At 39.3% G+C, this 24862-nt stretch overlaps 2 protein-coding genes across 3 annotated transcripts in view; one reads left to right on the forward strand and one right to left on the reverse strand.

Moving 5' to 3' along the window:
• Positions 1–16183, forward strand: part of RPGRIP1 (RPGR interacting protein 1) — a 72396-nt gene extending 56213 nt beyond the window's left edge. For both annotated transcript variants that reach the window (XM_081229646.1, XM_081229647.1), the window contains 4 exons: positions 8529–8721; positions 11456–11540; positions 14173–14303; positions 15364–16183. In XM_081229646.1, the coding sequence (XP_081085772.1) occupies positions 8529–8721; positions 11456–11540; positions 14173–14303; positions 15364–15476 (522 nt within the window). In that variant the 3' untranslated portion in view covers positions 15477–16183. The remainder of the gene's footprint in view (positions 1–8528; positions 8722–11455; positions 11541–14172; positions 14304–15363) is intronic.
• SUPT16H (SPT16 homolog, facilitates chromatin remodeling subunit) overlaps positions 15754–24862 on the reverse strand; it is a 35199-nt gene continuing 26090 nt past the window's right edge. Inside the window, exons 21-26 of the mRNA XM_081229644.1 lie at positions 24656–24731; positions 23831–24000; positions 19147–19276; positions 17945–18074; positions 17733–17810; positions 15754–17071 (exon numbers count right to left, since the gene is read on the reverse strand). Of these exons, the coding sequence (XP_081085770.1) occupies positions 16926–17071; positions 17733–17810; positions 17945–18074; positions 19147–19276; positions 23831–24000; positions 24656–24731 (730 nt within the window). The 3' untranslated portion in view covers positions 15754–16925. The remainder of the gene's footprint in view (positions 17072–17732; positions 17811–17944; positions 18075–19146; positions 19277–23830; positions 24001–24655; positions 24732–24862) is intronic.

Below are 24862 nucleotides of genomic sequence, written 5' to 3' on the forward strand. Positions count from 1 at the left end.
TGCATATCTCAGGCTGGGGAGTGCAGGGCAGTGGCACTGACTATGCAGGTCTCTCTCCATTCTGGCTGCTGAAAACTGGTTGCTGCATTCTCCTCTGAGGCTCTGAAGCTCTGTCCCAGCTGATCTCCCCGCTGGTGAGGGGACTTCCCAGGGTGTGGGAACCTTTCCTTTTTCACAGCTCCCTCCTAGGAGGGAGGTCCCATCCATATTCCTTTCTCACTTCCTTTTTTCCTTTTTTCTTTTGTCCTACCTGGTTACATGGAGATTTTCTTGCCCTTTCAAAAGTCTGAGGTCTTCTGCCAGCATTCAGTAGACATATTGTGAGAATTATTAATACATGTAGATGTATTTTTAATATATTTGTGGGAGGTGGTGAGCTTCACATCCTACTACTCCACCATCTTGATTGCTCCCCCGCTTTTTTTTATATTTAACATATAAGTGCTATCATACAATATTTGTCTTTGTCTGACTTATTTCACTAAGCATAATACTCTCCAATTCCACCCATGTTGTTGCAGATGAAAATTTTTCATTCTTTTTTATGGCTGAGTAGTATTCCGTTGTGTGTGTGTGTATATATATACACCACATCTTCTTTATCCATCCATCTGTTGATCAGCACTTACATTGCTTCCATATCTTGGCAATTGTAAATAATGCTGCTATGATGAACATTGGGGTGCATATATCTTTTCAAATTAAAGTTTTTGGTTTTTTCGGATATATACCCAGGAGTGAAATTCCTGGGTCATATGGTAGATCTATTTTTAGTTTTTTGAGGAACCTCCATACTGTTTTCCACAGTGGCTAAGTTTATTCCTAGATATTTTATTTTTTGACATGATCTTAAATGGGATTTTTTTTTACTTTCTCTTTCTGATATCTCATTGTTAGTGTAAAGAAATGCTACAGATTTCTATATATTAATCTTGTATCCTGCTATCCTACTGAATTCATTAATTATTTCTAAAGTTTTTATGTGGAGACTTTAGGATTCTCTATATAGAGTATTATGTCATCTGCAAATAGTGAGAGTTTTACCTCTTCCCTTCTAATTTGGATACTTTTAATTTCTTTTTCTTGCCTGATTGCTGTGGTTAGGACTTCTAATACTTTGTTGAATAGAAGTGGGGAGAGTAGACATCCTTGTCTTATTCCTGAATTTAGCAGGAAGGCTTTCAGCTTTTCACCATTGAATAGTATGTTGGCTGTGCGTTTGTCATAATTGGCTTTATCATGCTAAGATATGCTCCCCTATACCCACTTTGGTGATAGTTTTTATCATGAACGAATATTGAATTTTATCAAATGCTTTCTCTGCATCTATTGCGATAATCATGTATTTTTGTCTTTTGTTTTGGTTAATGTAGTGTATCACATTGACTGATTTGAGTATGTTGAACCATCCTTGCTACCCTGGAATGAATCCAGCTTAATCATGGTGTGTGATCCTTTATATGTATTGTTGGGCTTGGTTTGCTAATATTTTGTTGACGATTTTTGCATCTATATTCATCAAAGATATTAGCCTGTGATTTTCTTTTTTGTAGTGTCTTTGTCTGGTTTGGGTATCAGGGTGATGGTGGCTTCATAGAATGAATTTGGGGGTGTTCCCTCTTCTTCAATTATTTAGAATAGTTTGAGAAGGATAGGTGTAAGTTCTGCTTTTTATGTTTGGTAGAATTCTGCAGGGAAGCCATCCAGTCCTGGACTTCTGTTTTCAGGGAGTTTTTTTTTTTTAATTACAGATTCTATTTCACTGTAGTGATTGGTCTGTTCAAATCATCTGTTTGCTCTTGATTCAGTTTTTTTTGTTTGTTTGTTTTTGTTCTCTTTTTACAACAACAGTAAACATTTATTTTCACACAGTTTCTTAATGTCGGGAAACTGGGAGTGGCTTTGCTGTGTGGTTCTGGCTCAGGGTGTCCTGGGACGTTGCAGTCAAGCTGTCAATTGGAGCTGCAGTCATCTAGAGGCTTGACTGGGGCTGGAGGATCTGCTTCCAAAATGGTGCCCTCACATGGTGCTAATTGTTCGTAGGAGGCCTCAGTTCATCACCTTTTGAGCCTCCCTCTCCATGGGCTACTTGAGTATCCTCAGGATACAGCAGCTGGTTTCAGTCAGAGGGAAGGCTCCAAGAGCGAGCAAGGCAGAAGTCACAATGTCTTTGCCAACCCAGCTTTAGGAGTCACACTCCTTCCTTTCCACAGTATCCTGTTTGTATCAAGGTCAGTCTTATTCAATATAGGAGAGTATGTAGGAGGTGAGGATCATTGGGAACCATCTTAGAGGTGACTACCACAAACCAGTAGGTTGCTGTGACCAGGATCTTTACTCTGCCCCTAGGTTTGCTTCATTGATGGCTCCAGCATGAAATAAAAGTTTTGATTTTTATGTGTTTTTTTAATTTTTATTATTTATTTATTTATTTTTATATCTTTATTGGAGTATAATTGCTTTATAATGTTGTTTTAGTTTCTGCTGTACAACAAAATGAATCAGCTGTATGTATACATATATTATCAGGCTGTATGTTTCTAGAAACTTGTCCATTTCTTCTAGGTTGTCCAATTTGTTGGCATACAACTGTTTATAGTAGTCTCTTAGAATATTTTGTATTTCTGTGCTATTAGTTGTTATGTCTCTGCTCTCATTTCTTATTCTGTTTATTTGGTTCCTTTCTTCTTGGTGAGCCTGACCATAGGTTTGTCAGTTTTGATTATCTTTTCAAGAAACCAGCTCTTGGTTTTTTTATTTTATTTTTTATCTGTATTTTATTTCCTCTCTGATCTTTATTATTTCCTTCCTTTTGCTGACTTTAGGTTGTGTTGCTTCTTCTTTTTCTAATTCATTTAGGTGGTACATTAGGTTGTTTATTTGAGATTTTTCTTGTTTATTGTGGAAGGCCAGTATTACTATGAACTTTCCTCTTAGAACTGCTCTTGCTTCATCCCATAGATTTTTGTAAGGTTGTTGTTTGTCTTGAGGTATTTTCTGATTTCTTCTTTGATTTCATTGTTGACCCATTGGTTTTTTAGTAGCATGTTGTTTAGTCTCCTTGTGTTCATTCTTTTCCCGTTTTTCCTTCTGTGGTTGATTTCTAGTTTCATACCCTTTTGGTCAGAAAATATGCTTGAAATAATTTTTATCCTCTTAAATTTGTTGAGGCTTGTTTTGTGACCTAATATGTGGTCTATCCTAGATAATGTTCCTAGATAATGAAAAGAATGTGTATTCTAACTTTTTTGGCTGTAGTGTCCTGTACATTATCAATTAAGTCCAACTGGTCTATTGTGTCACTTAGGACCTCTGTTGCCTTATTGATTTTCTGTCAGGATGATCTGTCTCTTGATACCAGTAGGGTGTTAAAGTCTCCTACTATTATTGTATACCTGTCCATGTCTCCCTTTATGCTTGAAATAATTTTTAGGTGCCCTTATATTGGGCACATAAATGTTAATAAGTGTCATATCCTCTTCTTGTATTGATACCTTTTTTATTATATAATGTCCTTCTATGTCTTTCTTTACAGACTTTGTTTTTTAAATTAATTAATTTATTTATTTATTTATTTATGGCTGCATTGGGCCTTTGCTGCTGTGCACGGGCTTTCTCTAGCTGCAGCAAGCAGGGGTTCCTCTTTGTTGTGGTGTGTGGGCTTCTCATTGCGGTGGCTTCTCTTGTTGCGGAGCATGGGCTCTAGGCGCAGGGGCTTCAGTAGTTGCAGCACATGGACTCGGTAGTTGTGGCTTATGGGCTCTAGAGAGTAGGCTCAGTAGTTGTGGTGCACAGGCTTAATTGCTCCGTAGCGTGTGGGATCTTCCTGGACCAGGGCTGGACAACCTGTGTCCCCTGCATTGACAGGCAGATTCTTAACCACTGAGCCACGAGGGAAGTCCTGGACTTTGTTTTAAAGTTTGTTTTGTCTGATATGAGTATCGCTAACCCCACTGTCTTGTTTCCATTTGCATGCAATCTTTTTTCCATCCTCTCACTTTCAGTCTGTGTGTGTCTTTCATCCTGATGTGCGTTTCTTCTAAGCAGCATATTGTAGGTTCTTGGTTTTTTGTTTTGTTTTGTTTTTAATCCAACCTGCCACTCTATGATTGGTGGATTTAGTCCTTTGATATTTAATGTAATTATTGGTAGGTATTTACTCATTGCCATTTAAAACTTTGTTTTCCAGTTGATTTTGTTTCTCTTTGTTCATTTCTTCTTCTTTTTGTTTTTCCGTTTGTGGTTTGATTGTTTTCTTCTGTAATACTCTTGAGTTCCTTTCTTGTTTTTTTTTAATCCATTGTATGTTTTTGATTTGTGGTTGTCCTGTTTTTCAAGTATCTTGACCCATAACTATACTTGCTTTAAACTACAAGATAGTCATACAAGTTCAAACACATTCTTAAAGATCTACATTTTTATACTCCCCTCCCCTACATGTTGTGATTTTGATGTCCTGTTTACATCAATGTTTATCTATTTTGTTTATCTTTTCAAGGAACCAGCTCTTAGTGGCAAGTATTTTTCAATCAGTAATGTTTTGGGATTCCACCCATGTCAATATATTTAGTTTTTTCTAGTTCATTCTGCTTAACTGCTTATTAGTATTCCATTAAAATAATATGACCTTTTATTTAGACCTCAGTGGGCAATGCTGATTGAGCTTTTATGCTATGTGCATGATATTCATTAACTCACTAAATCCTCACAGTACCCACGTGAGTTGTTTGCTCCTTCAACAAGTAATTATGGAGTTACCTGTCTTATTATTTGCCAGGCTCTGTGGATACAAAATGGTGAATAAGACAGACTTGGTCCCTTCCCTCTTGAATCTTACTTTCTACTGAGTGCAAACAGATATAAATCACTGAACAAACAATTAGATACTTGCTGATTCTAAATACTACAAAGAAAACAAATAGGGTGATATAATAGTTAGTAATGGGAGGGGTTGAGTTAGGTAAGGTGGTAAGGAAAGACTTCTCTGAGGAGAGGACATTTCAACTGAAATCTGAAGAATGAGAAGGGAAGCCCTGGGGGATAGTTATCTCAGGCAGAGATGGCAAGTGTAAAAGCCCTGGGGTAGAAAATAGTTTGGTTCATCTAAGGTACAGGAAAGCAAGGGAACATTATATATCAGTTATATCTCAGTAAAGCCGGGGGAAGAGAGGAGATTCCACCATAAAATTTCATAGCCAGACTTTGCAAATGAGCCTTGAGAAGAGCAAACGTTTGATGACCATACCTAGCTATTGCAGAATTTGTCCTCTGATATGTGTACAGACCGGCTACACCAGGACCTTGTCACTTTTGTTTCTGTACAACCAGGTATCTACAATAACAGAGGGAAAAGGGGGGAAAATAATGCCACAGTATAACACCCTTGTTCATGTGTATCTTTGTGTTCTTGGCAAATGTCTTTGTGGGATAGATTCCTAGAAGTGGAACTGCTGATTTTAAAAGGAATGTACTCTTGAAATTTTGATGGATACCACTACATTATCATCCCCCAAATTATACTAATTTATACTCTCATCCTGTAGTGACCTTTTTCTCTCATAGTGTTATGAACACTTTCCCCCCAACATCCTCAATTTAATGGAATGAGAGTGACTGTGAGGGAAAGAGTCAAAAGTAATTTTTAAAAATTTAGATCTAGGCGACATGGAGAGGTAACAAAACAAATTAGTGCTATGCTAGATGCTGTGACTAAAGGGGTTAGCAAAACAGACTTGTGGTTCTAGAACTCATGGAGCTTACAGTCTGTGAAGTGCTGTCCAACAGAATTATAATGTGAGCCACCAATGTAATTTAAAACTTTCTAGTTTCCACATTAAAAGTGTAAAAAGAAACAAGTAAAATTAATTTCAATAGTGTATTTTATTTAATGTAATATATCCAAGGCATTATCATTTCAACATGAAATCAATATACAAAAATTGAGGTATCTTATATTTTTTTAATGCAAAGTCTTCAAAATCCTGTGTGAATTTTACACTGACAGCACATCCCAATTCAGATTAGCCACATTTCAAGTGCTCAATAGCCACATGTGGCTAATGGCTATCATGTCATATAGCATAACTGTGGTGCAATGTTTTCCAACTGTGAGTTGGCATCCCTTAGTGGGGAATGAACTGAGATAGAATTGAATACAAAATAATAGTCTGTATTACATATAGTAAGGTTAAGCATTGTTTCAGGGAACATTTATATAAGTGATTTTTTATATATATATATACATATACAGATACACATATGCTGAATCTTACAGTTTGAAAGTCACTAGTCTGGTAGTTCTTCTTTTTTTTTCTTTTAACTATAAATGTTCATCCCCATTAAGCATAGACGTTTGTTTGTTTGTTTGTTTGTTTGTTTGTTTTGATAAGGGGCATCATTCAGGCACTTAAATGACTACAAACACCTTTCTCTTATTTTCCCAGACCTCAGGGTTTTGCAAAGTGTGTTCCATGGAAAATTAAACCCAGCCATGGTCCAGGGGGTGAAAAAGGATTGTGTAGTCAAATATATTTGGAAAAAACTACCTCTGTATCATCCTCTATAAGTGCTCCAATGTGTATTAGCATATTAAAGTCTTTAAGTCCAGTTAAAGAAAGCTGATAGCTTTGTTAATCTTGATTTTCCAAAATTTATTTTCTCACAGAACCATTCATTTTTAAAACACCTTCCTCAGACACACTGTGAGAAATTCTGCTTAACTTTTATTGAGACTACAGCATAGGGTTTGCAACTTAAAGTTAATTGCAACAGCAGCATAAGAGAACTTTCTAGGGTGATGGAAATGTCTTCTTAAATAGGGTGTTGATTACACACTTGTATACATTTGTCTCAACTGCATACCCAAGGTTTTGCATTTTACTGTATGTAAATTATACCTACGTATTTAAAAGTTAAACATAGATTGCCAGGAGCTACCCAGACAATGTGATATGATTGGCTTTTACACTTTTTTTTTTAATGACAATCGCTGTAAGAAATATGTTTCTACATTGTGCTCAGTATAATCATATCTAAGTTTCAAGAAACAAGGCTTACCTTTATCATTTGCCAAGCACTGTCATATTTTCTCTCCTATTCCATTCCATTCCATCCTATCCTATTTTATTATTTCATCTCAAAAAAAAAAAAAAAAAGAATTCCCTAGCAGTCCAGTGGTTAGGACTCCGCACTTTCACTGCTGAGGGCCCAGGTTCATTTGCCGGTTGGGGAACTAAGATTCCACAAGCTGCGCAGCACAGCCAATAAATAAATTAATTAATTAATTAACTAGTGAATCCCACTAAGCTGACCCATAAATGTCAAAATTCACATTTTGGAAAACACTGTGTTTTTTTTCGGGGGGGCAGTTTGTGGGGTTTTTTTTGCGGTACGTGGGCCTCTCACTGTTGCGGCTTCCCCCATTGCAGAGCACAGGCTCCAGACATGGCCCAGTGGCCATGGCTCATGGGCCCAGCCACTCTGCGGCATGTGGGATCCTCCCGGACCAGGGCACGAACCCGTGTCCCCTGCATCGGCAGGCGGGCTCTCAACCACTGCGCCACCAGGGAAGCCCAAATGTCTTTATTTTTAAGAAGCACCCAGATTATTTTGATGCAGATTTGTTGAGAAATATTGCCCACTGGACTTCCTAGGAGAAGGCACAGGAGCTCTGCTTGCTTCCTAAGAGAAGAAAAGATGGGTGGTGGGGGGCAGATTTGGAGAAGTGAGGACATTGGCCTGGTGACCTGGAGGAGAGAAGCAGCCCTGAGGGCACTCACAGATGAAAGGGAGAACTGTGGTTATAGGCCCTCCCTGGACTGACTCCTTACTAGTGTCACGACACTGACTTGCTGCTACACTGTACAAGGTGGGGGACTTAATGTTGACCTCAGTTTATTTCTTGAAACTATCATGATGTCAGCCCTCCTCCTGGTATCCCTAATGTGAAAGTGGACACAGGGACGTGAAAGGAGGGGATGGCGGCTGTAGCAGCAACTCTGAAGCAGAGCTCAAAGAACTGGAGTTGCCGTGAGAGGTCAGGGTAGTCTAATGGCCTGCTCCATGTCATGTACTTGGTGGTGGGTCAGTTGGGACACAGGGAGCACTGGGAAGCTCTTTGCTTTAGTGGCTAAAACAACTGCTCAGTTGACAGGTCTCTTAGGACCTAACTGCAGGAAAAAGATGGATTGGTTTTCATGGAGAAAGTTTAAGAAAACGATCTGTTCAGAAAGTTTCTTGATTCTTTCTGTATGTGGTGATGGCTGAGAAAGGCTGATCTGGAGAATTGATTCACTGGACTGGGAGGTAGAGGAACTGGATTCTCTTTACAAATTACCCATGGTTAGTGGTGGCAGTTCAGTCAGGTGGTCTCTTGGTGCCAGTTTAAGGTACCTATAAATTGATTCTCAAGGAGTAATATGTTAGGTGGAATATGCCTGTGATTGATCCCTAGAGAGTAGTATGTTAATTAGATGGAGTATAAACACTGGCATCTCTAACCTATAGGAAATGAATGTTTTCCTTGTCAGGGTTCAGAAAAGATGTGCATTGAAATCATCTCCCTGGCATTCCACCCAGAGGCTGAAGTGATGTGTGATGAGAATGTGAAACAGGTGTACGTGGAATACAAGTTCTACGATCTACCCTTGTCGGAGACAGAGACTCCAGTGTCCCTGAGGAAACCGAGAGCAGGAGAAGAGATCCACTTCCACTTTAGCAAGGGTGAGGCATCCCTGGTGAACAGCCAGGAGAGGAGGCGGACAGTCATTTAGTCTGAGGGGTCTGAACTACTCTGGACTTCTGTTGGAGTGGACCCTACTGTTTTATTTTCTTTTATTTATCAAAGTAATATATGCATATGGTTTTAAAATATCAAATAGGCTTAAAAAGATTTTTGATTAAAATAAAGTAGTCCTTTGCTCCACTCTTTCTCTGCAGATCATTCCCCCTCACCTCTCCCTGACTACCCCCCTCAGTCCACCACACCACTTTTCACTTTTTCTGCTATTTCTTTTTTTATTTAACCCCATGTTTCTGAGAAATGATTCTATTGCAACTTCCTGATTCACTAATTCATTCCTGATTCAGACATTATCTGTTGACTTCCTATCTTGGCAAATAAAACTTATCTCTCTTGTATCACACCGTGCTCCCATATAGTTGGATCATAATTTAAACTTAATTTTTTTTTTTTTTTTGCGGTACACGGGCCTCTCACCGCTGCGGCTTCTCCTGTTGCGGAGCACAAGCTCCGGACGCGCAGGCTCAGCGGCCATGGCTCAGGGGCCCAGCTGCTCCGCGGCATGTGGGATCTTCCTGGACCGGGGCACGAACCCATGTTCCCCGCATCAGCAGGCAGACTCTCAACCACTGTGCCACTAGGGAAGCCCTAAACTTAATTTTTAATTAATCGTAATTGTTTCTATTATTATGGACGTGTAAACAGTCTTGCAGGGCCAAGTTGTACACCATGATTATAGTCTCTTTCTTGTTTATATTTTGTTTGTCTCAATTTTTCATTTGCTTTATTTTCATTATACCTGTTGGGATTCTTTCTACATCCTCCAGAAGCCTTTTAAATTTTCAAATAATCAAACCTGTCAAATAATTTATCTTTTTTTTTTTTTCCTGAAGATCTCTCTTTATCTTCTTGTTCCTCTTTAGCACACTGTTGAGCTATTATCCCACTGCTGCCATTTGGAGAGTTTAATTTAATTCTATTTTTTACTGGATTTTTTATCTCCTGGGTCATGTGTCACCCTCTGATTTATTATATTTTAATGGATCGTATTTTCTAGTAGCTTTTAAAGAAGGAGTACACTGGAAGTAAATATTTTGAGATAGTCATGCATGAAAATTCTGCCCATATATTTCTTTTTTTTTTTTTTTTTTTTTTTTGTGGTACGCGGGCCTCTCACTGCTGTGGCCTCTCCCGTTGCGGAGCACAGGCTCTGGACGCGCAGGCCCAGCGGCCATGGCTCACGGGCCCAGCCGCTCCACGGCATGTGGGATCCTCCCAGACCGGGGCACAAACCCGTGTCCCCTGCATCGGCAAACGGACGCTCCACCACTGCGCCACCAGGGAAGCCCTGCCCATATATTTGATTGATAATTAGACCACGTATAAAAATGTATGTTGAAAACATTTTTCATCCAGAATGTCAAAGCAGTTGGTCCATGGTCTTTAGGTCCAGGCCTGGAGTCTAACACTTGTATGAAGACTACCCTCTACCTCCCCAGAGGACTTTAACATTTTTTCTTCATTTTTAGTGTTCTTAAATTTCAGAATAATGTGCATATATTTTCTTTAATTGTTCCGGCCATTCAGTGGGCTCTTTAAATCTGGAAGCTCGTGGCTTTTAGTTCTGGGAAATTTTATTGCATTTCTTTGATAACGTTTTCCCCCTACATTTTCTCATTTTCTTAGTAGAATTTTGGATCTTCCAAATTGATCCTCTAATTTTATCACTTTTCTCCTATAATTCTACCTCTGTTTTTTTCTTTCTTTCTTTTTTTGGAGGGGGTGATTTCCTTAATTTTATCTTCCAGTCATTGACTAGGTATTTATTTTAAATTTCTAAAAACTGTTTCTTGTTCTCTATTCCCCACCCCCAACTCACCCCCCCCCAACCCTTTAAAAAAGTATATCCTTTCTTTACATCATAGGAGATAGAAGTTTTTCCCTCACTTGTGTAAAGTGAGCTCAAGGGTGGGCAGTACAGGGCTGAGGCCATGTGATCAGGATCAGGGATCCAAACTCCCATCTTGCCTTCCTGTCCCCCTCATGCCTGTCTTCCATCCTTTCAGATGCCTCACGGTCCTTAATAGCAGCTGCAGAAAGGAAGGCTACCTCCCAGTTTCACACACCATGGTGGGCAGAACTCAATCATGTGGCCAAACCTAGCTAAAATAGAGGCTGGAAAACATAGGCTAATTTATTTGTCTGCAACAGTCCCATGTAGAAATGAAGAGGAAGAGGGGAATGGATGTTGAGACCTTGAGTTGAACCTACCTCAAAACCCAAATCTCTAGGCGGCCTTAAAAAAAAAAAATCAGTGTCCTAGAATTCTTCCAATTGGGCAGTGGTGGGAGCACGTTCATCCTGGAATTTGGCAGGACAGCTTCCAACACAGAGTGTAAGGCTTCCTTTATATCTATCAGTGGTCGAAGCATTTTCTTAAAGGGCCACATAGTAAACGTTTTAGGCTTTGTGGGCCAGTCTCTGTCACAACTCTTCAACTCTATCATTGTAGTTGGAAAGCCACCACAGATAGTATGTAAACAGATGGCTGTGTTCAACAAAACTTTATGAAAACAGGTAGCTGGCTCATGGGCCCAATTTTGCCAATGTCTGCTTTATATCAATGTTTTACACATACCATTTATGAAAGTTTTAGTGCCCAAATAGCAGCAGTATATGATTCTTTGCTTTTTTCCCACTTAACCCTTAATACAGTGATAGACCTGGACCCAGTGGAGCAAAAAGACCGAAGGCAGTTTCTGTTCGCCATGTTGACTGGACAAGATCCTGAGCAAGGACAGTAAGCATCTGCTTCCCACTTTGAAAGACAGGAGACGTCACACAGGAATTTAGGAGTTGGAATTTGGCTTTGTGGTGATATGGAATATTTTAATAACTTCTTTCATATTAATATACTCCTAATGAATCTCCCATCTACTTGAGTCTAATTTATGTTTGTGACTAACTACCTGATAAATTATATCATCTCACAGGATTAGTTCATTTCTCACCCATGCCAGCCCCTGATAAGCGCTTTTTTTTTTTGAGGCAGCAATTTACTTGAATACTTAGTGCCCCCTACGGAAAGGACAAAACGCCTTGACACTCTAGGATAATTTGATTCATTTCTCTCAAACATAGTACCACACCATTGCTAGCTTACCGAATATTATGCCTTTATAATAACAATTTTATTTTTGACTTAAGAATGATTTTTCTAACAGGAATACTTTGAAGTAAATTCTAGGTCTACTCTAAGTTTTAGGAAAGCCAATTGTCATTATTCATATAATCTGAGGAGCCCTCCTTTTAGAGGTTCCAGATGAAATGCCTGGGATATATATATAGACTAAAAAATTTCTCATTTAGCTGAATTTTGAAAATCAAATTTAAGTGGACATCTGGGTTTTCTTTTGTTTTTGGCAAAATCTGGCAACCCTACCTCCTTTTCGTGTGTGTGGGTAAGAAGTAGTATGGGACTGGTGTTCTAATCCATTACTTTTCTAACACCCCAATAAATTTATTTAATTTGCATTTACTTTGTCTCCAGTTAGTCCTAAGAAGGACTGAAAAAGGAGCCAGTTGAAATAAACCGTGAATCTGACTTCAGTATCACGGTGGACTTAGACAGATATAAGCTTACTGGTAACTTTTGGAAATGGAAAGAGATTTGGTCGTTTCTCTTTTGCATTAATGTTAAATTTAGCTTTTTCTTTTCTCCTCTCAGCATTCCTACAACTCTCTCTTCCTTTATTCCTTTACAGGGGTAATCTTTTTCTTTTCTTTTTGTGATCTTCTACTCAATTTGATTTCAATTGATTTTACCTTTGATTTTCTTTTTGCCTGTATGATATAGCAGATAGAACATTGCCTTTGTAATCACACAGACTTGGTTCTGAATCCTGACTCTTCCACTTGCTAGCTCTGTGATGTTTGAGGTATTACTTAATTTGAAGGCTCCAGTGAGGATGATACTGAAATAATATAGTTTACCTAAAGCACTTGCTATTGTGCACGTGATGTGGTGATGTGAGTTACCATACGTTTCCTGGGAAAATGGGTGGAGGAGTCAGTATTATCACTTTGCTTTGTTGAAGTTCTCAGTACGGATACAGAAACATAATCACAAACGAATATTGCTTAATGACTGAATGCATCACTTTCGGGATTTCTTCTTCTCAGCTTAATCGTGTTTAGCTGTGATTTAAAACGCTTTAATTTTTGGTCCTATTCTTGCTCCCTTAGCACTTTCTATTAGCCACCAATGTTAGCTTTTTAAAAATTAATAGGAGTATGAAATGTCCAGAAGAGACAAATCCAGAGAGACAGAAAGTAGATTAGTGGTCACTAGGACTGAGGGAGAGAAGAGTGGGGAGTGACTGCTTAATGGGTATAGATTTCTTTTTGTGGTGATGAAAGTGATCTGAAATTAGATAGTGGTGATGGTTGCACAACATTGTGATTATACTAAGAAACATTGAATTGTACACCTTACAATGGTTAAAATAGTAAATTTATGTTATGTAAACTTTACCTCAAAAAAGTTAATAGGTATCACTTTCTGGAATTCAATATCATTCTTTGCTAGACTAAGTCAAGGTAATAATAGTCAGCCTTCTGTATCTGCAGGTTCCCCCCACATCCATGGATTCAACTAATGGTGGATGAAAAATATTTGAAAAAACAATTCTAGGAAGTTCCAAAAAGCAAAATTTAACTTTGCCATGTACCAGCAACTATTTATGTAACATTTACATTGTATTTACAACTATTTATATAGCATTTACACTGTATTAGGTATTATAAGTAATCTAGAGGTGATTTAAAGTATATTCTATATGCAAATCCTACACCATTTTATATAAGGGACTTGAGCATTGGTGGATTTTGGTATGAGGTGGGCCCTGTAATTGCTGTTAACTGCTCACTGCTTAGGAGGAGCTGTGCTGTGTTCTTTACAGTATCATCTTCCAAGACTTATAACTCTAAGGCATACACTTTTTATATTCATTTTGCAATTCTGTATTCCTTCTGTTTCCTTTACTCTGCTCAGGCTTGGTATAACACTTTGATTTAGAAATGTAAAACCTCTTCTAACTTCCACAATCTTGGTTTTTGTTCAACACCTCCACTGCCCATTTCAAATCTTTCAGCAAAACTGTAAACCATCTTAAAAGGAATTATATCTCAACGGTTGAGACAACTTGATCAACTACTTTACCTCAAGTCTTAGTTCCTTCCAGACCTGTTACTTTAAATTAAAACGACTTCTCAGTCTCTTGCTGTTGTAGTCTTGTAAAATGGAGGAAAGGGAGAAGTGATTCAGGGAATACAATGTGTAATTTATGGTTACTTTTATCCTTTTTTTTTTTTTTTTTTAAGCCTAAGGGTATCAGCAGTACTGAGTTAAATGGATTTTTCCCCCCCTTTAGTTTAAAGTTTACAGTGGTAAGTGAGCCTATGGATGAGGAAAAGAAAGAATGTCAAGAAGTAGGCTACGCATATCTGGAACTGTGGCAGATCCTGGAATCGGGAAGAGACATCCGAGAGCAAGAGCTAGACAGTGAGTGATACGTTTCTGTGCTCCTCAGTTCCACTTATGTCTAAGGAAATCATCCTAATAGTGAAAACATTTTGTTTTACCTTTAATACATAATTACCACTACAAAGTTGATGAGACAATCTGGATTGAAATCCCTACAGCTATATTTCTTTCTAGATCAAGTATGAATGTAATCAGTTGTGTATCTTAGCCCACATACCTCCTGACAACTAGAATCTATTATGAATCTCCAGTGTTTGAGACATGGAAATTTTGAAAAGACACATTGTTTTGATTTCATTCAAATTTAAACATCAGACTTTCTCTCCGCCCTTATTGACTCTGTTCTGAAAACTGTGTACCTTGTTTCCTCTTACCCACCCAGAATGGTCATGCTTGATTCTAACCTCTTCACTCCCAACATTTCAATCATAAAATCCTATTAATTTTACCTCTTAAGTGTTCTGAATCTGTCCCCACCTCCTCTGTTAAATTTCAGAACCCTTTTCTCTCCTGAATTACTCAACAGCCTCATGACTACCTTCCCTGATCTACTTGTGCCCCCTTGGAATATATTCCCCAAAGAATGGACTCACTTTTCTAGAACCCAAATAAAAAACTGTAATTTCTAATCCCTTCAGTTAGAACCACATTCCTTACAAGACAAATGGCTTGTTGTGCTCTGGCTCCTGCTTATCAATACAGCTTCATTTCTGCCATTTCTTACAGTTTTCCAAACTTGTCCTCCTATCTTGGCACATGCTCTATGTGCTTGGAATATCTTTTACTTTTTGAAGACTAATGGATTTTCTCCAGAAAACCTTTTCCGATTCTCCATTCTGGATTGGTGCCACTTCTATGTGTTCCCAAAGCACCTAGAGTTTTCATCACAGCACCTACCATACTATACTGTAATGACTGTGTGTTTTCCATAGTCTTCCACCAGATTAAGTCCCACTAAAATATGAGGTATAACTTTAGTATCCCCGGCACTTAATGTGGAAAATGCCAGGTATTTAAGTGTTCGTTTTTCAATGAATGACACTGCTGTCTGACATGTTTCTTTTTCCTTTCCCAACAGTTGTGAGCCCTGAAGATCAGGCTAACCCCATAGGAAGGCTGAAGGTGTCCCTTCAAGCTGCTGCCGCCCTCCATGCTATTTACAAGGAGATGACTGAAGATTTGTTTCTGTGATGGGACAAGTGCTATTCCATTCTAAACCCTGAGGGAACCATAGTAAAAAGTCTCTTATAAAGTAACTTGTTCTACCATGAATTTGGTTTACTATGATGTCTCAAGCTAATGATGAAAGCTTAGAATGATGAAAGTTTCTTTCTGAGATATTAGCTGGATAAAGGGAATTATTATCTAATGGCTTAGCACTTTTCCAGGCGAGAAGCAGGCTTGCTTTCAGAAACTGCAAAAGAACTGTCACAGAAGGTGAATTTACAAAAACAAAACAACAACAACAAAAAAACCCCACAGTTTATTATCTCTTAGTTCTTCCAAAATTGAAAATATCAAGTCCTACTGCTAAGGAGAAAATAACAAACAAACAAACAAAATCCGAGACCCCTCCCCCCCTCTTCTCTTAAAGTCACAGAACACAGAAGGAACTGCAGTGGGACAGGTGGGTGCAGAGAGAACCAGGAGGGAGAGGATGGCAAGATAAACTCCCCAAATACTTAAAAAGCTGTTCAACAGAAATTGTGATAAATACAGGACAATGCGAGACAAGTAAAAACAAGGAGCAGCAGTGACGAGAGGCTGTGTTGTAGATGTGGCCTCTCTTCCTCTTCTCTTTTCTCGTCAGGGTATTCTAGGCCCAAGGCATGACTTATCCCTTCCAGATCTAAATGTTGACTCCTTTGAGCCTCCTTCTAGATTTTCACTAGAAGCAGTACATGACACACAGCCATTTTTCCTCATATATCAGAAAAAAAAAACAGTGGTAATTCTGCTTCTACCATTGTACCATGTGTGAATTTGTAAAGATGAAACCAAGCCAGGGAGTATCACTGCTTCTTATGTCTTCCAAGGCAGCAGAAATACCTCAGAATCTGCATGAGGCAAGAAAGCAGAACTCAGATGGAGGTACCAGCCTGATAAGACTCACTAGCTCAAGTTGTATGGTTTACACCATTAGCAAATTCCAAGAACCTTTTCTTGAGTACTGCAAAGATGGAACTTAAAGAGATGTGAGGAAGATCATGGCAGTAGGGTAGGATGGAGGATTGAATCTGCTGGTCAAGAACCATGGTACAGGTAGTTAAGGGTCACCTTGTACCAATGTCTTGGAAATACGGCTTTGAGACATCAAAGAATAAGATGTCAGAAGCCAACGATGTCCTGGCAGAAGGTGACAGGAAGAGAGAGGAACGAAACGGTATTTATTAACAGCGGAAGCCTCTGCCCTTCTTCAAGAACACCTCCTCCCTTGCCATCTGGATGGGGCCATTGGCACGTGTCCTGGTGGGCCTGGAATTCCCCAAGTAGATTGGTCCGCACAAATGGCCCCCTAAACCCATAAACACAAATGGCAAAACTTCAAAAGAAAAAAAGGAAAAATACAGTTTCTATGTCATGTAAAATTTTCAGGGATTGGCTGAAGGAAGAATGGAGCTGAGGGCCAAAGTTCCGAAGTTACTTCCTCTTTTTCTTGGGAGGCGCAGAGCTGTGTCTGGAACCTCGGTTAGCGCCTCGGCCTGAACTGTGCACAGATGCCTTCCTCTTCCGGCTCATACTGCGACTCTGTTCCTCTTCCTCCTCATAGCGACTTTCACGGTCGGCTAAACAGAAGAACGTGGCACTAGTTAGCTAGAGGTTAACTTTAGGTATCTAACACTGTTGCACACAGCATGAAATAATACAGAGAAGGTACTCTGGAGTCAGTTTTAATCTTTACTCAGCTGCTTACTAGTTGTATCATCTTGGGCAAGTACTTAACCTTTCTGAGCCTTGGTTTATTTATAAAATGGAAAACTGTTTTAGGATTAAAGGTAATCTATGCAAAGGACTTATCACAATGCTTGGGATACAGTACAGTACTTTCCTTTTCATCTTTCATTTACATTTGGCATTTGGTTTCAGAGTAATTAAAACTAGTACTACAAAAACATTCCTAACCTGGAAGAGGCCCAGAAAACTAGACTATTATAGGACTTAGATTTGGAGACCAAACAGCCTAATTTTGGAGCCTTACAAGACTATCATGGCTAAGGGCCCACCGGGGGGTTGAGCAGATGAAAAAAGCATCCAAGTCGGCAGAGTTGTGCCACCTGGAGAGTATGGACACACTCCAGACCTCATTTTCTTCTCTGGTCAATGAAGTTGTAGCTGTGGCTCCACATCAGTTTTATATTGTTCTTATGTTACTCTTATTAGGCAAAAAATATCTCAAAATATTGAAACCTGTGCCTCAAAAAAATAAAACAACAACAACAAATCTACCTTTTCGGGCTTCTTCCTCTAGTTCATCCCAATCCTTTCCACTCTCTTCTTCACTGCCCAATGATTCCTTGGAATAATCTGGAATAACATTGATTAAGCATTATTTATTAGACAGGAATGGAAAATGGAATGATAAAATTTTTCCCTTTTAAAGCCTCCAGAAATGACATTAGGTTAAGAAGTCATGAACACTTTTTCCTATGAAGACTAACCTGATTCTTCAGCTTCTGATGAATAATCTTCATCACTGTCCTCCTCCTCTTCTTCATAGTCATCCTCTGAAGGATTAAAAGTCTCATCTTCGATTTCAGACTCAGAATCCCCTTCCTCAGCATCACTCCCCTGGTGAATTAGAGAGCATAATACTATACACTGGGTGTTTTCCTTTTTTTTTTTAAACACTTACTTTATTAACTTAATGAATTAATTCAACCCACTTAGCACACCAGCATTATTTCTATTTTACATGAAAAAATGAAACAAAAACACCCAAACCCCTGAGTGACCAAGAGATAAAAAGACTTAATTAAAATTACTATAAGGTACAATCATTAGATACCCTAAATATCTCATTCATTTTTTTTTTTTTTTTTTGTGGTACACGGGCCTCTTACTGTTGTGGCCTCTCCCGTTGTGGAGCACAGGCTCCGGACATGCAGGCTCAGCGGCCATGGCTCACAGGCCCAGCCGCTCCGCGGCATGTGGGATCCTCCCGGACCAGGGCACGAACCCGCGTCCCCTGCACTGGCAGGCGGACTCTCAACCACTGCGCCACCAGGGAAGACCCTCATTCATACTTCTTAAAGGGTCACTTCATCCTTCTTCACCCAGAAAAATTAACCACAGACATACTCTTGGTAATAATGCACTATGCAGAGGTAGGAGGGCAATTTTGTGTGTGTGTGTGTGTGTGTGTTTTTTGTGGTACGCGGGCCTCTCACCATTGTGGCCTCTCCCATTGTGGAGCACAGGCTCCGGACGCGCAGGCCCAGCGGCCATGGCTCACGGGCCCAGCCGCTCCGCGGCACGTGGGATCCTCCCGGACCGGGGCACGAACCCGCGTCCCCTGCATCGGCAGGCGGACTCTCAACCACTGCGCCATCAGGGAAGCCCGGAGGGCCATTTTTTAGAAAACAATTTTTGCAAGATAACCTGAAGAATTTTCTCCCAATACTAAGAAATTCTTTGAAGGAACAGTTTTTGTAATCTCAAAACTTGTCAGTGGCTACCAATGCCCAATTAATTTATCATTTACCTGTAAAACTAACTTGGAGAAACAACAATACCAAGTTGTATTCAGAGCTTCTCCCGTTTGATCTGGTCCCTTACGTACTACTTATATGGCATTCTCCTAACCGCCCAAATGGTAATGGGCAACACTATGTACCAGAAAAGAAACCCCACACTCACGCACCTCACCCTCAGGTTCCAGGAAAGACCAGCCACCTTGTTCAAAGAAGCCCTCAGGGTCATCAACAATGGTCTTCATAATTTTAGTCCAGTTGAGGGACTGTACTCCTTCTGTGTACTTTAGGTCACAAGAACTGGGAAAAATAACATTATAAAGTCAAAATCAATCCTCTATACTTTGTGAGAACATCCTGTGTCATCTTGGTCACTAGCATCTCTAAAGAGCAGATACCCTTTGCATACTTGGGAGCAGGTATTCTTTGCACTGTGCCACCACAACGTACCCAAACATCTGATGTCTGGTCTCCCAGAGCACTAGCCCTCACAAGAGATCACCTTTTCTTAGTATTTAAAGTGCCTTGTGTTAAGAAATGCTCAAATGACATTTATTCACGTCTACTGAGGAGCACAGAATCAAAGTGGGTGGGAAAGAAGAGAAAAGAAAACCAAAAAACAGTAATAGTAAGGACCACAACAAGAAACCTTCAGCATAAAACCTGTCTGAGATAGCATCAAGCCATTATGGGCACAATCATAAACACTGAAACTTCCGCTTCTAGCCATGATGGGAGTGACAAGGACTAGATTTACGTTTTCACCTTGAACAACCAGAAAACCAAACAAAATATGGAACAACAGTTTTCAAACAATGCATAAAAAGCAGTACAGGACTAAAAAATCCCCGTGGAACTACACAATGGAATGAACAGCATCAGGAATGGTAAATATGTGAGTAAATATAAAAGACTTTCCCCTACTCATTTTGTAAATTAAAGGATAGCTGTTTAGAAGCTAAAATAACAAATTGTGGAATTCACAGTATATCAGAAGTAAAATGGATGATTAATAATAGCAGAAAGGATAGAAGAAGAGAAATGGAAGCATAACAACCTTCTAACAGATGTGGTATATTATCTGAATGCAGACTGTGATAAGTTAAAGATGTATATGTAAACCTTACAGTAATCATTATAAAAGTAAAACAAAGATGTGTAGAGCTAATCAGCGAACTAGGAAGATAATCATAAAGAATCATAAAATTAAGCTAGGGACTTCCCTGGCGGTCCATTGGTTAAGACTTCACCTTCCAATGCAGGAGGTATGGGTTCCATACCTGGTCAGGGAGCTAAGACCCCACATGCCTTGCAGCCAAAAACCCAAAACATAAAACAGAAGCAATATTGTAACAAGTTCAATAAAGACTTTAAAATTGGTCATCAAAAAAAAAAAATCATAAAATTAATCTAAAAGAAGGCATAAAAAGAGAAAAGCAACAAGAACAGATGGGAAAACAAATAGCAAGATGGTACATTTACTGGTGGTCCAGTGGTTAAGAATCCGCCTTCCAATGCAGGGGATGCAGGTTTGATCCCTGGTCAGGGAACTAAGATCCCACATGCCATGGAGCAACTAAGCCAGTGCACTACAACTATTGAGCCTGCATGCCACAACTACTGAGCCCGTGCACCACAACTAAAGAGAAGCCCACGTGCTGCAACAAAAGTCCCGCATGCCGCAACGAAGATGCTGCAATGAAGATCCGGAGTGCAGCAACTAAGACCCAAAGCAAGTAGGTAGGTAGGTAGATAAATTGACCTTCTTTAAAAAAAAAAAAAAAAAAAAGAAAAGAAAAAAAGGATGGCAGATTTAAACCCAGCCATGCTAATAATTATATTAAATGTAAATGGCCTGTTTTTAGCAATCCCATTAAAAGGTAGACATTCTCAGAATGGATTAAAAAAAGTAAGACCCTGGGGCTTCCCTGGTGGCGCAGTGGTTGAGAGTCTGCCTGCCGATGCAGGGGACACGGGTTCGTGCCCCGGTCCGGGAAGATCCCACATGCCGTGGAGTGGCTGGGCCCATGAGCCATGGCCACTGAGCCTGCGCGTCCGGAGCCTGTGCTCCACAACAGGAGAGGCCACAACAGTAAGAGGCCCACGTACCAAAAAAAAAAAAAAAAAAAGTAAGACCCAAATATATGGTGTCTCCAAGTAAATCACTTTAAATATAAAGTAATGTAAGTTAAAAGTATAAGGACAGAAAAAAAGACACCATACAAACTCTAACCAAAATAAAGCTAGAAGTCTATACTAATATCACACTGTGTAGATTTCAAAACAAGAAATGTTACCAGAAATAAGACATTTCATAATGATGGGGGAAAAAAAAAGTCGATAAACCTCTAACCAGACTGACTAACAAAAAGAGGACATTATCAATATTAGGAATGAAAGGGGATATATGATTGCACAAATACTAGAATTGATAAACTTAGACAAAATAAACCAGTTTGTTGAAAGATACAAGTTAATTCTAGAATTTATGTAGAATAGCCAAAATAATAATAGCCAACTTTGAAAAGGAGCTAGATGGGAAGACTTACACCACCTGATTTCAGGATTTACTATAAAGCTACAATATTCACGACAGTACAGTATCAGTGTAAGGACACATAAACCAATGGAACAGAATACAATACAGAATTAGACCCTCTCCTACATACTTTTTTTTTTTAAACAAAGATGCCAAGGTAGTTCAATGGGTAAGGGATAACCTTTCCAACAAATGATAACTAGAATAATTGGCTACATAGATGCAAAGTATGAATCTTGATTCTTACACCACAGTAAAAAAAATTAACTCAAAATGGATCACAGACCTAAATGTAAGACTTAAATCTATGGAACTCTAGAAGAGAACAGAAAATTTTTATGACTTTGGGTTAGGCAAAATTTATTAGATAAGACATAAAGAGCAGAAATTACAAGAGAAAAAAAGTTGATCAAACATATTTCATGAAAAATTCACACTCTTGGTCTTTAAAAGACACCTTAAGAAAATGAGAAGGCATAGAAACTACTGGAAGAAAACATATGCAAACCCTATATTCGATGAGGGACTTGTATCTAGCCTAAAAAATTCTTAAAACTCAGTAATAAGACAAGCAATGTGATTTTTAACATGGGCAAAAAACATGAATATACTTTATTAAAAGTACAGAATGACACATAAGCATAAGAAAAGATGCTAAAAATCATCAGTAATCTTGGAAATGCAAACTGAAACCACAATGAGACAGCCACCCACCACAATGGCTAATACGGAAAAAACTGACAACACCAAGTATTGGTGAGGATGTGGAGCAACTATAACTCTCACATGCTGCAGGTTTTCCAGCCACTCTGGCAAAGGATTTGGTAGCTTCTCATCAAGTTAAACATACACTTAACCATAAAACATATGACACAGCAATCCCACTCTTAGGTCATTTATCCAAGAGAAATGAAAACGTATGTCCATACAAAGACCTGTACATAACATTTATAACAGCTCTTCATAAGACCCCCAATGGGTAACAACTCAAATGTCTATTAACTGGTAGATGGGTAAATAGAGTATGGACTCTCCATACAGTGGAATACTATTCAGTAATAAAAAGGAATATAGTAATGATGTGCAGAACAACTTGAATCAATTTCAAGAGCATTATGCCAAGTGAAGGATGAAAGATACAGATTACATACTTGTACAATTCCATTTATGTGAAATGCTAGATGAAGCAAAATACACAGTGGCAGAAACCAGTGACGGTTGAAGGGAGGGGACTGACTATTATAAAGGGGTATGAGGAACTTCTGTGAGTAAAGGAAATATTCTATATCCTGATTATGATGGTAGATACAAGACTGTACACATTTGTTGAAATACATCAAATCATAATACTTAAACTGATGAATTTTATTACATGTAAATTGTACCTCAATAAAGCTGATCTTAAAAAGTCATACAAATTTAATAAATATTTGTGATACCATATCACTTACCTGCATACGTTTCTTAGGAAAATCCTCATATTAACTATAAATTTGTATCTTTCTCAAAGTCTATTTCTAAGCTCTCTCAACCCATTTCTTTTTCTTTTTTTTTTTTTTTCTCTTGCGGTATGCGGGCCTCTCACTGCCGTGGCCTCTCCCGTTGCGGAGCACAGGCTCCGGACGCGCAGGCTCAGCGGCCATGGCCCACGGGCCCAGCTGCTCCGCGGCATGTGGGATCCTCCTGGACCGGGGCACGAACCCGTGTCCCCTGCGTCGGCAGGCGAACTCTCAACCACTGCGCCACCAGGGAAGCCCTCAACCCATTTCTTAAGAGGAGATTTATATTTACAGTGCCTCCCCTTCACAGGTAAGTGGAGGGGGAAGGAGGGCAGAGCAGTCTACACTCATGGCTACACATGACTCACCCTTTACCTATGTAGTGATGTCTCCCTTTTTATTGGGGTTCCGGTACTTCTATGAGGAATTCTTTTAGCTGCAGTGAGTATATGAATGTCAAAGGCTAAAATAAAAATATATTCTCTCATCTTTTAGTAAAAATAGAGAACCAGAAAGAAATATCCCCCACTTTTTGTAAATAGTTACACATGTGTATAGATCTTTTTATATATCCATCAAGTAGAATAAAAAAAGATCTCAGATTTTGATTTTCCTATATCCATAAACTACTGTTAGGTATTCAGGAAAAAGTGGCTCTATGTCTAACAGATCCCAAATTTTCGAGTCCTGGTTGATAACAACCCAAAGGCAGTTTCTCTAAGTACACCAGCAGATTTTATGTATGACATACCACACTCATATTCTATGGTACAATGCTCATGGGCTAAGAGGGAGATTGCTGGCAGGTCTACTTACTTCAACCATTCCTTGATGGGGTCAAGAGAGGCAACAGGAATGGCATTGATCATTGTCACTTTCTTGCTGTAGTCCTTGTAGACGATTACCATGTCAAAGTTCTTCAGGTGAAACTGGACTCGCTCAAAGTGAATCAGCTCCACTTCATCCAACGTCACCACAAAAGGTGGCTGTCAGGAAAGAACAGGATTATTTTCAGAAAAATACTTCCCACAAAGCACCAGCATTTTCAAACACTTTCAGGATCTAAAAATCACTACACAAAGGATAACTAAACTGTTTTTTTGTTTGTTTTTTGGGGCAAAGACTAAATACAAGATACCAAGAAGCCCCAGCGAAAGGATCTGCAAGATCAAAATCTTTCCTCAAGGAGAATACATTTAAGGAAATTATGTAAAGAAACTATCTTTAAAAACTAAAGAGACTTGGGCTTCCCTGGTGGTGCAGTGGTTGAGAGTCCGCCTGCCGATGCAGGGGACACAGGTTCGTGCCCCAGTGCGGGAAGATCCCACATGCCGCGGAGCGGCTGGGCCCGTGAGCCGTGGCCGCTGAGCCTGCGCGTCCGGAACCTGTGCTCCGCAACAGGAGAGGCCACAATAGTGAGAGGCCCGCGTACCGCAAAAAAACAAAAAACAAAAAACAAAAAACACAAGGATAAAAACTAAAGAGACTTTTAAAGAATCATTTGTTCAGTAAGTTTTATATCTAAGATAAGTATCAAAAATGAAAATCCAAAGAAATAAGGACCTAGTTTTCAAAATGTCTACCCTCTTGCTTTCTCTTCTCTAACACTTGTTTTCCTAAAAAGAGGTCAGAAATACTCACCCACTCTGTAGCATTTACCAGCGCACTACTAGTGGGCTGGAGGAGGCAGGTACTCCTATAGGGAGCGCCATTGAATCTGAAAGACAGCAAGAAACTCACCTAAGATGGGGCTCATTGCAAGAGAAACTGCTGCTGCCACAAGAGGCTTCTTTCCTTTTCCCATTCCAAACACAACTCCAGCATGCTTGCTGGAAACTCATTTCCAGA

The sequence above is a fragment of the Mesoplodon bidens genome, assembly GCF_964165515.1.
Source record: "Mesoplodon bidens genome assembly, chromosome: 3".
NCBI classification, from domain to species: Eukaryota; Metazoa; Chordata; class Mammalia; order Artiodactyla; family Ziphiidae; genus Mesoplodon; species Mesoplodon bidens.